Below are 13,541 nucleotides of genomic sequence, written 5' to 3'. Positions count from 1 at the left end.
ACCCACAACCCTGGCGTTGCAAACGCCATGCTCTACCAACTGAGCTATATCCCTGCCGGCCATTTCCTCCCATACGACACTGGGCCAATTGTGCGCCGCCCCATGGGTCTCCCGGTCGCGGCCGGCTACGACAGAGCCTGGATTCGAACCAGGATCTCTAGTGGCACAGCTAGCACTGCGATGCAGTGCCTTAGACCACTACGCCACAAGTGTCGCCACAACATGTTGTTGTGAATGACACTTAGGAAGTAAGAGGCTTGCACAAGAGAATATGAATGCCAAACTATAGGCCAACTGCAACTTTCTTGTTGGAAACGGACCAAAATCAAGACGACACAAATATGTCTTACTACATGAAAAACACCGGTCAACGTTTTAGTTACACTGTAACAAGTGAACATCAAAGTGGAATTCAGACATTTTTTGTTGGTTAAGTCTTGAGTCCTAGTACTGATGCTTGACAGTCCACCAGCGAGCTGTAATCTTACTGCAGGAGATGCAGACCATAGAAATAGAATCCAGATAATAATAGGTTTTCTATGAGGCAGACATACAGTACGGCTCACAATGATTGAATGGTACATCACCTACCTGCTCCTGTCTGCTTCCTGAGCAAATAGGGGTAGCTGGTACATACGTGTGTGTGTTTGTGTATGTATACTGTACACTAACGTATGTGTGTGTGTGTGTGTATACTGTCCACTAATGTAAAGGTGTGCTGGCCGCTACATAAAGAGACAGACAGCCAACAGGAGTGGGAGTTTGCAGTAGTGGTAGGCTAAATAAATAAGAAATGATGACATCAAAAGAGGAAGTGGTGAAATTGAACAGAAACCATTCAGAAAGAAAAAAAATACATTGATTATTGAATGGGGATAACGGTCATTTCCTACTAAGAGTTATTGCTTATGGCAATAGCCCAGCATCTATGATGCTGCTGAGTCAAGCTACATTTATCCCTGAAAATAACCACTTTCTACAACAATAAAGCAACTTTAAACAAGGAGATGGTCAATCTGGTCCAAAATAAGATTTGGTCAAAAAAAACGCTCCTCTATAGAAAACCTGTGAGCGCAATAACATCACAGCAACGCATCACACACCAAACGAACAGAAGAACAAGTCCGATGGAGAGCCAGACAGACACAGACATTGTCCTCATTCTGTGTATGTGGTTCTACACTTCTGCCAGTGTGTATGAACTACAGTGTGTGTGTGTGTGTGTGTAATAGCATGGGCATCAGCTGATTGGTGTGACGAGGCAGGGTGATTGAGATATGGATGGAGGGGTGGGGTCAGGGGTGGTTGGTAGGGGCACACGGTACCTGATTTGGGCGTCGCCGGAGAGTTAGCCTGGCTAGCCTGCGCCGACACGCTGGCAGCATCCACCGCTGTTTTAACTGCGTAGAGGTTCGCTTCCTCCTGGAACTTACCAATGTTCTTCTTGTACCGTATTCTCTTGTTGCCGAACCAATTAGAAACCTGAGGGGGAGACGGACAGACACCAGTGTATTAGTCAGTGTTTCCCCTAGATTTCTTTCCAGGGTTGTATTCATCAGTGCACGCCGTAGCAAAAGGTTTCCCAACGGAAAACAAAAACAAGCGTTTCTTACTAGAAAACGTCAGGTAGTCCATCCCCGTTTCAGTACATTTTCAGTCACCTGACACTTTCAATTGAATCCAAATCAAGCAAAATTATTTTAGGCAGGGGAACAGACTGTACAATGGAAGGGGAAAAGCTGGTTTCAGTACTGGTAAGTCCACTGGCAGAAGAAGTGTGTGGTGCAGTACGGTGCAGACTCAGTACCTGTGAGACAGTGATGGCACACTTCTTGGCCAGCTCTTCTTTGGCCTCCTCACTGGGGTAGGGGTTGGAGAGATGGGAGTAGAAGTACTCGTTCAGCACCTCTGTAGCCTGCTTGTTGAAGTTACGCCTCTTACGCCTGACAGACACACAAACACAAAGTCAGTCACACGATATTCATCTCGGACACAATTTTAAAAAGCACTGCAGATTACAAATTAAACGAAACACAAACACACAGACCTGGCGTCGAGGAATCTGGAGCGTAGGATCATGACGGCCTCGCAGGTGCTTTGTTTGAGCTGCATCTGGATGGAGCTGAACTTGCGGTGGATGATGGCCACCATGCGCTCGATCTCCTTGGGAGAGATGGGCCGCGTGCGACTCTGCTCCCTCAGCAGGTTCATCACGTGGTTGGTGAACTCACTGCATGCCTGGGGTCGGGAGGCGGAGGAAGAGAAGGGGAGGAGGAGGATGAGGAAGAGATGGGACTATCAACACAAATTTGAAACTTAACTTCAGTTCCATTATAAAAAAATAACATCTCAGGAAAACACTCATCTTTGACGGTAAGAGAGAGAAATGTGTGTGTGCTTCACTGCCTCTCTCTCTCCTACCTGTTCGTATTTCTCCAGCTCAGAGTGGTAGATCTGTCTGATCTGGGCCAGCTTGGCTCTGTAGTCCGAGTGTTCGATGCCGCCGTCGGCGCCGGGCGACCCTCCTGCCGCTGCTGCAGCTGCCGCCGCTGCAGCCGAGCCCCCGCCCTTCTCCGGGCCAGACACGCCCTCGGCCAGCAGCATGTTGTCCAGACGCATGATCTGGGGGTCTGGGGGGTCCTCATCCTGAATGCCTCGGATACTCAGCACTGGAGAGGCGAAAAGAGAGAATCAATATATCAATCAGGCATTAAGGATAAGGGAACACCATGTCTCAATTGCAACGTCAGCCTCATTCAGATTCACCCCTTTATCCTAGACACTTAACTTGACGTAGATCTGAAGGAGTTGGATAGGTATAGGCAATATGGTCGTAACACCCTCAGATAGGCTCGGTAGAATGTTTGCCATACTGCTTAGGCTACAGGCTTCTCCTATCCGATTTCCTTCAGATCTTTAGAAGTGCCTAGGCTAGGGGTTGTTTCTGGACTGGGGCCTTAGTTTTGAATATAAATGTACTGAGAGAAAAAAACATTTCCAAATAGGCAAAACTGTATTTTCTCTACCGGAGAGTATGACTATTCAGGGTTCCAGCAGGTGCAAGGGAAGGGAGGACAGTAGGACACTTGATCAATGCTAAAAACTCAAGGAGAAGTGCCGAGCTGTCAAAACAACCCTGCCGACTCTCTCCCGAGTCACTTGGCGATGAGTTCCAAAAGGCACCCTAAAAGTAGTGCACTATAAAGGGGATAGGGTGCCATTTTCGAACAGAGTCAGAGTCAACACAGTAGCCATTGTGTGCCGGGTGTAGCACGAAGCTAGCTAGCTAGCCGTTCTTCAAACAAAGTCAACACAGTGGCCATTGCTAGCTACCCAACACGACCAGCGAACTGTACGGTAGTAGCTAATTACAATATACTTGTCCTAGCTAGCCAACGTTGAATCATTGCTGCGTCATGAAAGGAACTTGACACAGACACGAATGATCTGTTTAGTGTGTTATCACACTATCGGTGGTTTGCTGTGACCAAGTGTTTGTGCTAAACTGTGTGTTACTGGATGCTAGCATGCTAGTTAGCTAGTTAACACACTATTGGTGGTTTGTTGTGACCAAGTATTGGTGCTTAACTGTGTGTTAAACTGTGTGTTATTGGATGCTAGCATGCTAGTCAGCTATGGTGTCATAGTTAGCTAGCTGAATAAAGTGGGTTGAGTCTATTCCTTTAAACATTGAACAACTGTGGTTCACAACAATTCTGATTTCTAAAGGTGGAAGTTGGGAGAGTTTTTGTTCGGGTGGTTCAGTGAAACAATTTTAGTTTCTGAGGTAGAAGTTTTTGGTGAGGGAGGCCCCCCTCTCTCCTCTCCCAGATGCTTAGCTCATTTCATTCCGATCTCCTCTGCATTTTTGTAGCCATTTGCTACAGCCTGTCAACTATGCCTCTGCCTATCCCTGTTCTCTCCTCTCTGCACAGGCTACACAAACAACGCACCACACCGCGCGGCTGCTGCCTCTCTAACCTGGTGGTCCCTGCACGCACCCCTCACCTGGAGTTCCAGGTCGCAGGCAGCCTCTGGAACTGCCGTTCTGCTGCCAACAAAGCTGACTTCATCCCAGCCTATGCCAACCTCCAGTCCCTCGACTTCCTGGCGCTGACGGAAACATGGATCACCACTGAAAACACGGCTACTCCTACTGCTCTCTCCTCGTCTGACCATGTGTTCTCGCATACCCCGAGAGCATCTGGTCAGAGGGGTGGTGGTACAGGAATCCTCATCTCTCCCAAGTGGACATTCTCAATTTTTCCCCTAACCCATCTGTCTATCTCCTCATTTGAATTCCATGCTGTCACAGTCACTAGCCCATTTAAGCTTAATATCCTTGTCATCTATCGCCCTCCAGGTTCCCTTGGAGAGTTCATCAACGAGCTTGACGCCTTGATAAGTTCCTTTCCTGAGGATGGCTCACCCCTCACAGTTTTGGGGGATTTCAACCTCCCTATGTCCACGTTTGACTCATTTCTCTCTGCCTCCTTCTTTCCACTCCTCTCCTCTTTTGACCTCACCCTCTCACCGTCCCCCCTACTCACAAGGCAGGCAATACGCTTGACCTCATCTTCACTAGATGCTGCTCCTCTACTAATCTCACTGCAACTCCCCTCCAAGTCTCCGACCACTACTTTGTTTCCTTTTCTCTCTCGCTCTCCTCCCACACTACTCACTCTGCCCCTACACAGATGGTAATGCGCCGCCGCAACCTTCGCTCTCTCTCTCCCACTACTCTCTCCTCTTCCATCCTATCATCTCTTCCCTCTGCTCAATCCTTCTCCCTCCAATCTCCTGATTCTGCCTCCTCAACCCTCCTCTCCTCCCCTTTCTGCATCCTTTGACTCTCTGTGTCCCCTATCCTCCCGGCCGGCTCGGTCCTCCCCTCCAGCTCCGTGGCTTGATGACTCACTGCGAGCTCACAGAACAGAGCTCCGGGCAGCGGAGCGGAAATGGAAGAAAACTAAACTCCCTACCGACCTGGCATCTTTTCCTCCCTCCTCTCTACATTTTCTTCATCTGTTTCTGCTGCTAAGGCCACCTTCTACCACTCTAAATTCCAAGCATCTGCCTCTAACCCTAGGGAAGCTCTTTGCCACATTTTCCTCCCTCCTAAATCCCCCCTCTCTGTGGATGACTTCGTCAACCACTTTGAAAAGAAGGTTGACGACATCCGATCCTCGTTTGTTAAGTCTAATGACACTGCTGGTCCTGCTCACACTGCCCTACCCTATGCTTTGACTTCTTTCTCCCCTCTCTCTCCAGATAAAATCCTGCGACTTGTGACTGCAGGCCGCCCAACAACCTGCCCGCTTGACCCCATCCCCTCCTCCCTTCTCCAGACCATCTCCGGTGACCTTCTCCCCTACCTCACCTCGCTGATCAACTCATCCTTGACCGCCGGCCATGTCCCTTCCGTCTTCAAGAGAGCGAGAGTTGCTCCCCTTCTCAAAAAACCAACACTCGACCCCACTGATGTCAACAACTACAGACCAGTATCCCTTCTCTCTTTTCTTTCCAAAACTATTGAGCGTGCCGTCTTTAGCCAACTCTCTTGCTATCTCTCTCAGAATGACCTTCTTGATCCAAACCAATCAGGTTTCAGGACTGGTCATTCAACTGAGACTGCTCTCCTCTGTGTCACGGAGACTCTCCGCACTGCTAAAGCTAACTCTCTCTCCTCTGCTCTTGTCCTTCTAGACCTGTCTGCTGCCTTTGATACTGTGAACCATCAGATCCTCCTCTCCACCCTCTCCGAGCTGGGCATCTCCGGCGCGGCTCACTCCTGGATTGCGTCCTACCTGACCGGTCGCTCCTACCAAGTGGCGTGGCGAGAAGCTGTCTCCGCACCACGTGCTCTCACCACTGGTGTCCCCCAAGGCTCAGTTCTAGGCCCTCTCCTTTTCTCCCTATACACCAAGTCACTTGGCTCTGTCATATCCTCACATGGTCTCTCCTATCATTGCTACGCTGACGATACACAACTAATCTTCTCCTTTCCCCCTTCTGATAACCAGGTGGCGAATCGCATCTCTGCATGTCTGGCAGACATATCAGTATGGATGACGGATCACCACCTCAAGCTGAACCCTGGCAAGACGGAGCTGCTCTTCCTCCCGGGGAAGGACTGCCCGTTCCATGATCTCGCCATCACGGTTGACAACTCCGCTGTGTCCTCCTCCCAGAGTGCGAAGAGCCTAGGCGTGACCCTGGACAACACCCTGTCGTTCTCCGCCAACATCAAGGCGGTGACCCGCTCCTGCAGGTTCATGCTCTACAACATTCGGAGAGTACGACCCTGCCTTACACAGGAAGCGGCACAGGTCCTAATCCAGGCACTTGTCATCTCCCGTCTGGACTACTGCAACTCGCTGTTGGCTGGGCTCCCTGCCTGTGCCATTAAACCCCTACAACTCATCCAGAATGCCGCAGCCCGTCTGGTGTTCAACCTTCCCAAGTTCTCTCACGTCACCCCCTCCTCCGCACACTCCACTGGCTTCCAGTTGAAGCTCGCATCCGCTACAAGACCATGGTGCTTGCCTATGGAGCAGTGAGGGGAACGGCACCTCTGTACCTTCAGGCTCTGATCAGTCCCTACACCCAAACGAGGGCATTGCGCTCATCCACCTCTGGCCTGCTGGCTCCCTTCCTCTGCGGAAGCATAGTTCCCGCTCAGCCCAGTCAAAACTGTTCGCTGCTCTGGCACCCCAATGGTGGAACAAGCTCCCTCACGACGCCAGGACAGCGGAGTCACTCACCACCCTCCGGAGACATTTGAAACCCCACCTCTTTAAGGAATACCTGGGATAGGATAAAGGAATCCTTCTACCCCCCCAATTGTAAAGTGGTTATCCCACTGGCTATAGGGTGAACGCACCAATTTGTGAGTCGCTCTGGCTAAGAGCGTCTGCTAAATGACGTTAATGTGCCCTTGAGCAAGGCACTTAACCCTAATTGCTCCTGTAAGTCGCTCTGGATAAGAGCGTCTGCTAAATGACTAAAATGTAAATGTAAAATTTGGGACTTCACTGAATTATTCAGTGAGTTCTAAATTAGCAGTACCCTATTCCAACACCAGGTTGCACTGTGGCACCTCGGTCGGTGGCAGGCTGCCAGTACAGAGCAGAGAGAGGCAGGCAGCAGCAACATGAGGCATGGGCAGAGTAATGGGAGAGCATGTGCTGTCACTACAAGCTCGGCTGGCCGTAAGTACAGCTTTCAGCCGCTCCACTATTCCACTGTATTAAACACAGGACCTCTGTCAGCCCCCAGCCATGCACTCATCTCTCTCTCTCTCTCTCACAGATAGACACCCACACACAGGAAGCACAAATGCACATACGGAGGAACACAGTACTCACAGGTGCAAAACACACAGGTGCAAACAGACGTGCACAAACACTCCTCTCAATGAACACAGACTCCTATAGACAAACACACACTTTTGACTCACAGCCTTTGTTTTAAACACTATCATGCCGTACATTGTCCTTTCAAGCAACTATGGTAGATGTGCCACCTAACCAGGCTAGCACAGTACATCTTGGCTTGGTTTGGCTCAGTAGAGTGAAAGGGGTATAGGAGACCTGTAGCATTCCTGTATTAAAGCCAAGACCAATAGCTCTCTCAGAGCCTGTTCTGTCCAACTTACTGTTCTGCTGCTTACAGTACAGGAATATATATATATATATATATATATATATATATACACACACACACACACATACATACATACATACATACATACACACACTGAACAAAAATATAATAATAATAATAATAATAATAATAATAATAATAATATGCCACTTAGCAGACGCTTTTATCCAAAGCGACTTACAGTCATGCGTGCATAAATTTTTTCTGTATGGGTGGTCCTGGGGATCGAACCCACTACCTTGGCGTTACAAGCGCCGTGCTCTACCAGCTGAGCTACAGAGGACCACTATATAAACGCAACATGTAAAGTGTTGGTCCCATGTTTCATGAGCTGAAATAAAAGATCCCAGGTTATTTCTCTCCAATTTTGTGCAAAAATGTGTTTACATCCCTGTTAGTGAGCATTTCTCCTTCGCCAAGATAATCCATCCACCTGACAGGTGTGGTATATCAAGAAGCTGATTAAACAGCATGATCATTACACAGGTGCACCTTGTTCTGGGGACAATATAAGGCAACTTTAAAATGTGCAGTTTTGTCACAACACAATGCCACAGAGGTCTCAAGTTGAAGGAGCGTGCAATTGGCATGCTAACTGCAGGAATGTCCACCAGAGCTGTTGCCAGAGAATTGAATGTTCATTTTTGTACCATAAGCCACCTTCAACGTTGTTTTTGAGAATTTGGCAGTACGCCCAACCGGCCTCACAACCGCAGACCATGTGTAACCACGCCAGGCCAGGACCTCCACATCTGGCTTCTTCACCTGCAGGATCATCTGAGACCAGCCACCCGGACAGCTGATGAAACGGAGGAGTATTTCTGTCTGTAATAAAGCCCTTTTGTGGGGAAAAACGAATTAGTCTGGCTGGGCTTGGCTCCCCAGTGGGTGGGCCTATACCCGCGCTCCTGCCCATTCATGTGAAATCCATAGATTATGGCCTAATTAATTTATTTCAATTGACTGATTTCCTTATATGAACTGTAAGTCAGTAGAATCGTTGAAATTGTTGCGTTTATATTTTTGTTCATTATATAATGTGTGTGTATGTCGAAGGTGTTGGGTACAGGAGGAGACATTTCCCTCTTGCATGGATTAATAAAGTATTTTTTTTTAAGCCATAACTAGCAGCTGTCAAAGCCCTGTGTAAAACAGGATATAATTATATTTCTACCTGCTTTGTCCTCTCTGGGTTAACACAGACATGGGAGAGAGTTATTCTGAACAGTAAATGCATCTGGGATATTTCCTGCAGTTCAATGTTAATGATATAGGCCTATCCATTGATTCTTGAAAAGTTTACACAACCAACCGGCAGGGCTGTTGTTGGACTAGAACACAAACTCTGGATTGTGGCTTTAACATGTAGTTACTGGACACTTGAGATACCAGGATGTTTCCACAATAAAGTCAGTATCCTTTCTGTTAGTGTACTACTTTAAAGTGCATCCTAACAATTCTGCCCACTCTCTCCCCCTCCGTCCCCACATCCCCTAAACAATGGTCTCGCCCTCTCCTCTTAACTTCTATCCAACTTTCCCTCCTTTTCTATAAAACTTTTTTCTCCCCTGCTGTTGCTCTCTTTTTTCCTTGTTCCCTCTTGCCTCTTGTTTTCTCCACCTAGATCCTCTCTCTTTCTCTCAGTTCTCTCTGAGACACATTCCTTCTCTCTGTTGCTCCCCCTCTCATCCCTGCTCACTGCTCAGGAATGCAGCAGACCCAGCCGACTGAACTAACGACCCCGATTGGCCCATCCCTCTCTCCCTCTCCACTCACAAAGCTATACTTTAGTACTTCTAGGCTATGCAGAGAGAAAGTGCTTTTATGATGTGTATGCAAACTATGCACCTACTTGCTACGTTTTAGAGTTTGGTGTGTGCTTGTCTGAGTAGATGGTGTTTTAATAGTTAGAGGATTAGCCTTTCCTGTGTGTCTGTGCTCTCCAGTAGGTTTGTAGCTTCCAGAGTGTGTGTGTGTTCGTGCGTGTGTGTTCGTGCGTGTGTGTGTGTGTTCGTGTGGGTGTGTAGAAGTCAGTGTGAGCTGTCCCGTCCCAGACACTGTTCCAGACTAACCATCTCCCGATCCAGCAGAGGCAGCAGACAGTGCAATACACTAGACGCACAGAATATTCATCAGACATCGGCTCAAAACTTGAAATAGTATTTATTACCTACCAAATACTTTAGCTGCGCTTGATTGAGCTCGTCTAGACCAACAACGTCAATGGAATAGTCCTAAAAGTACAAACCCCACCCATCTAGCACTCCAGGCAAAACGCACTTAATCAAATAAAGTATTTGCTTTTGGTCAGTTGTTGTGATACATGTATGCAGTGGTCATAGGGGCGGCAGGTGGCTTAGTGGTTAAGAGCGTTGTGCCAGTAACCGAAAGGTCGCTGGTTCTAATCCCCGAGCCGACTAGGTGAAAAATCTTGAGCAAGGCACTTAACCCTAATTGCTCCTGTAAGTCACTCTGGATAAGAGCGTCTGCTAAATGACCTAAAAATAAATAAATATTAGGAGTAGTCAACTGACCTACAGCCCAAGAGGTCAACCATGCCTCTCCAGGTCTTGCCCCACCTCTCTGCTGACACACCCCCTCCTAACCCCCCCGCCAGTCCTCATTATTATAGCCCCCAGCTGTTGCCCCAATGACCTCAGATTCCACTAATTACTCCAATTATTAAGCTGTGATTTCTGACAACCACACACACGTCTATTAGGGCCTATGCACTCAGTACTGAGCAGTCGTAATGCATTTTCCAATAAAGCAATAGGGAACTGGTGTTTGCGGCCACAATACAATTATTCAGTAAAAACCACACAATAGCACCCTAGGGTTAGGTAGGTTGTGTGGCATTGAGAAAGGCAGCGAGAGGAGAGAAGAAGAGGAGAGGAGAGAAGAAGAGGGGAGGGGAGCTACAGTCATACTATGAAATATTCAGGCTCTCCAGCTGGGGTTTCCACTGCATACATAATCCTGAAACTCATTTCTGCCTCACAGCCAATATCGCTATGCTGTGTAGTAGACACACCTCATTTCTGCACACAGGCTATATCGCAATTGTGCGTTGTAGGCCTAGTAGGTAGAGCAAGTAGGTAGGTCCCTCAAACTCAACTCTGGACCTCAAAGCCAGTTCCACTGCATTTTTTAATTGTTCCTCTCTAGTCAGGGACTGATTTAGACCAGGGACACCAGGTGTGTGTATTTCATTATCAGGTAGAACAGAAAACCAGCAGACTCCGGACCTTGTAGGGTAAGAGTTGAGTACCCCTGCCTAGGCCTACATGTGTAGCAGGGTGAGGTTGAAGGCTACCCTAACAGAGCAGCAGTGTCTTCAGTACATTATGGGGAGATGCATGTACCCCGAACACATTCACGCCATCATCCATCCCTTAGCTCATGGCACACACACACTTTTTACCCATCGTCTGTCTCTTCTCTCACTCCGACCCCCCCACATTCCCCTCTCTCGCCCCCCGTTCTCCATTTCAGTCGAGTTCTCCATGTGAGCTGCAATCCCTCATGCTGTCAGCCCCCCACCTCTCCTCCTCCTCTCCTCCCTCCCCTCCTCCTCCTCTCCCTGTAGACAGACAGGATTAGCATTTTAATTGCATCAGCTCCCTTGGGTATTCTCAGCCTTTCACTGGGGGAGAGAACAAGGGAGAGCGGGTGAGAGGGGAAAAAAGGTAAAGAGAGAGAGGGTAGCCTAGAAGGAGAACCAAGGAGAATTGGAAAAAACAAGGGCGTCATAGCAGACATAAAAGCAGAGCGAGAGAGAGGCTAAGGAAGAAAAAAAAATGGCAAGAGGGAAACAGCAGAATGATAGGAATGAAAACGCTTCAGAAATGCTCCTACTACTATACCTGGCCATAAATAAATCCAGAAGAAAATAATGGTTGAACAGAAAGGAGGTTCCAAGCTACACATAACCTTCACACAAGAAGGAACTACAAACGAGTCAAGGCTTGACATTCAGGCGAATTCGCCGCCAGTACCAAGTGAAAGTCACTGGCTCTCAATGCCAACTCACAGAGAAGAGAAGGATGTGCAGTAAACTCTTTGTGAAATAAATGCACTGAGCAAAGTTCCCAGTCTATGACATGGTTGAAAATTTGATATAAAATATCACATATATAAAACAAAATATCAAATATCAACCTAGGTTTATGATAACCATAAAATTATATAATGAGTACTCTAATTCAAAATTTGATGATGAAAGCAGCCTAGAAGAGGAGTGTAAAGTGACTCTGGGCCCCGGGAGGAAACTGAAGACTGTTACTGAACCCACAGGTTGAATTAGGATCCCCATGCTACAGCGGGAGTCGTCTGAGTGCAGTCTGGAGTACTAGTCCTACTCCAGGGGTATCCTCTTCCATTTTCCCTCCTCCTCCCTTTAGTACAAATGGTAACATAGCCCTGGTGTAACAGAGGTGGTGAACCATGCTCAGATGATGACTAACCTTGCCTGTGACCTGAAGACTTCAACGCTTTAGCTCAACAGTCTTGAGACCCGGGTTCGAAACCCAGTCGGTCACGTGCACTGGCAAACAAGCTGTACAAAAGGTGATGCTAATGGTTCACAAGTAAGTAGGGAAGTGAGGGCATCATAACATCTTTACCTACACAAGTTGCCAATTTGGACTCTACATTCACTCCAACAAACTTGCATTTATTTTATTTCACCTTTATTTAACCAGGTAGGCCAGTTGAGAACAAGTTCTCATTTACAACTGCGACCTGGCCAAGATAAAGCAAATCTTAAAGCAAACGGGCCTATATTGGGGGAAAAGGAATGGCTAATAAGTCTGGCTGCACATCTGACTGGCTGACTTACTGCAAATTGAGAAATTATGTGACTGAACTCAACAAAAAGAAGAAACTGTATTATGAAGCCAAGACCAATGATATAAAGAAATGATGGAAAAAAACTTGGAGTACTTTAAATGAAATTATGGGCAGAAAGACAAATTCAACTCATTAGAACAAGATGGCTTATTCATCACAAAACCATTTGATGTTGCCAATTATTTTAACGATTACTTCATTGGCAAAGTGGGCAAACTTAGGCAGGAAATGCCAACAATGAACAGTGAGCCATTGTATTCATGCATAAAAAAACAAATAATGAAAGAAAAGCATTGCAAGTTTTAATTTTGTAAATTTAGTGTGGGAGAGGTGGGAAAATGATTGTTATCGATCAATAATGACAAACCTCCTGGCATTGACAACTTAGATGGAAAGCTACTGAGGATGGTAGCTGACTCTATAGCCATTCCTATCTGTCATATCTTTAATCTGAGCCTAGAGGAAAGTATTTGTCCTCAGGCCCAGAGGGAAGCCAGAGTAATTCCGCTAAAGCGGCCTTTTCTGGTTCTAACAGCAGACCTATAAGCTTGCTGCCAGCTCTTAGCAAACTGTTGGAAAAAATGGTGTTTGACCAAATACAATGCTATTTCTCTGTAAACAAATTAACAACAGACTTTCAGCATGCTTATAGGGAAGGGCACTCAACATGTACTGCACTGACACAAATGACTGATGATTGGTTGAAAGAAATTGATAATAAGAAGATTGTGGGAGCTGTACTTAGATTTCAGTGCAGCCTTTGATATTATTGACCATAACCTGTTGTTGAAAAAACGTATGTGTTATGGCTTTTCAACCTCTGCCATATCGTGGATTCAGAGATATCTATCTAATAGAACTCAGAGGGTTTTCTTTAATGGAAGCTTCTCTAATGTGAAACATGTAAAGTGTGGTATACCACAGGGCAGCTCTCTAGGCCCTCTACTCTTTTCTATTTTTACCAATGACCTGTCACTGGAATTAAACAAAGCATGTGTGACCATATACACATCAGCAACCACAGC

General features: G+C 47.0%; 1 protein-coding gene across 5 annotated transcripts in view; it reads right to left on the bottom strand.

Annotated features, from left to right (window-relative positions):
* LOC121569749 (pre-B-cell leukemia transcription factor 1) overlaps positions 1 to 13,541 on the bottom strand; it is a 57,480-nt gene that overhangs the window by 6,150 nt on the left and 37,789 nt on the right. For 4 of the 5 annotated variants that reach the window (XM_041880913.2, XM_041880916.2, XM_041880917.2 and 1 more), the window contains 4 exons: positions 2,422 to 2,669; positions 2,048 to 2,238; positions 1,808 to 1,943; positions 1,326 to 1,482 (listed from right to left, as the gene is read on the bottom strand). In XM_041880913.2, the coding sequence (XP_041736847.2) occupies positions 1,326 to 1,482; positions 1,808 to 1,943; positions 2,048 to 2,238; positions 2,422 to 2,669 (732 nt within the window). The remainder of the gene's footprint in view (positions 1 to 1,325; positions 1,483 to 1,807; positions 1,944 to 2,047; positions 2,239 to 2,421; positions 2,670 to 13,541) is intronic. The other variant, XM_041880915.2, reaches the window with a different exon arrangement.

Source organism: Coregonus clupeaformis, chromosome 7 (genome assembly GCF_020615455.1).
Source record: "Coregonus clupeaformis isolate EN_2021a chromosome 7, ASM2061545v1, whole genome shotgun sequence".
In the NCBI taxonomy this organism is placed as follows: domain Eukaryota; kingdom Metazoa; phylum Chordata; class Actinopteri; order Salmoniformes; family Salmonidae; genus Coregonus; species Coregonus clupeaformis.
Note: the sequence above shows the minus strand (reverse complement) of the source record. Positions and strands in the feature narration are given on the sequence as shown.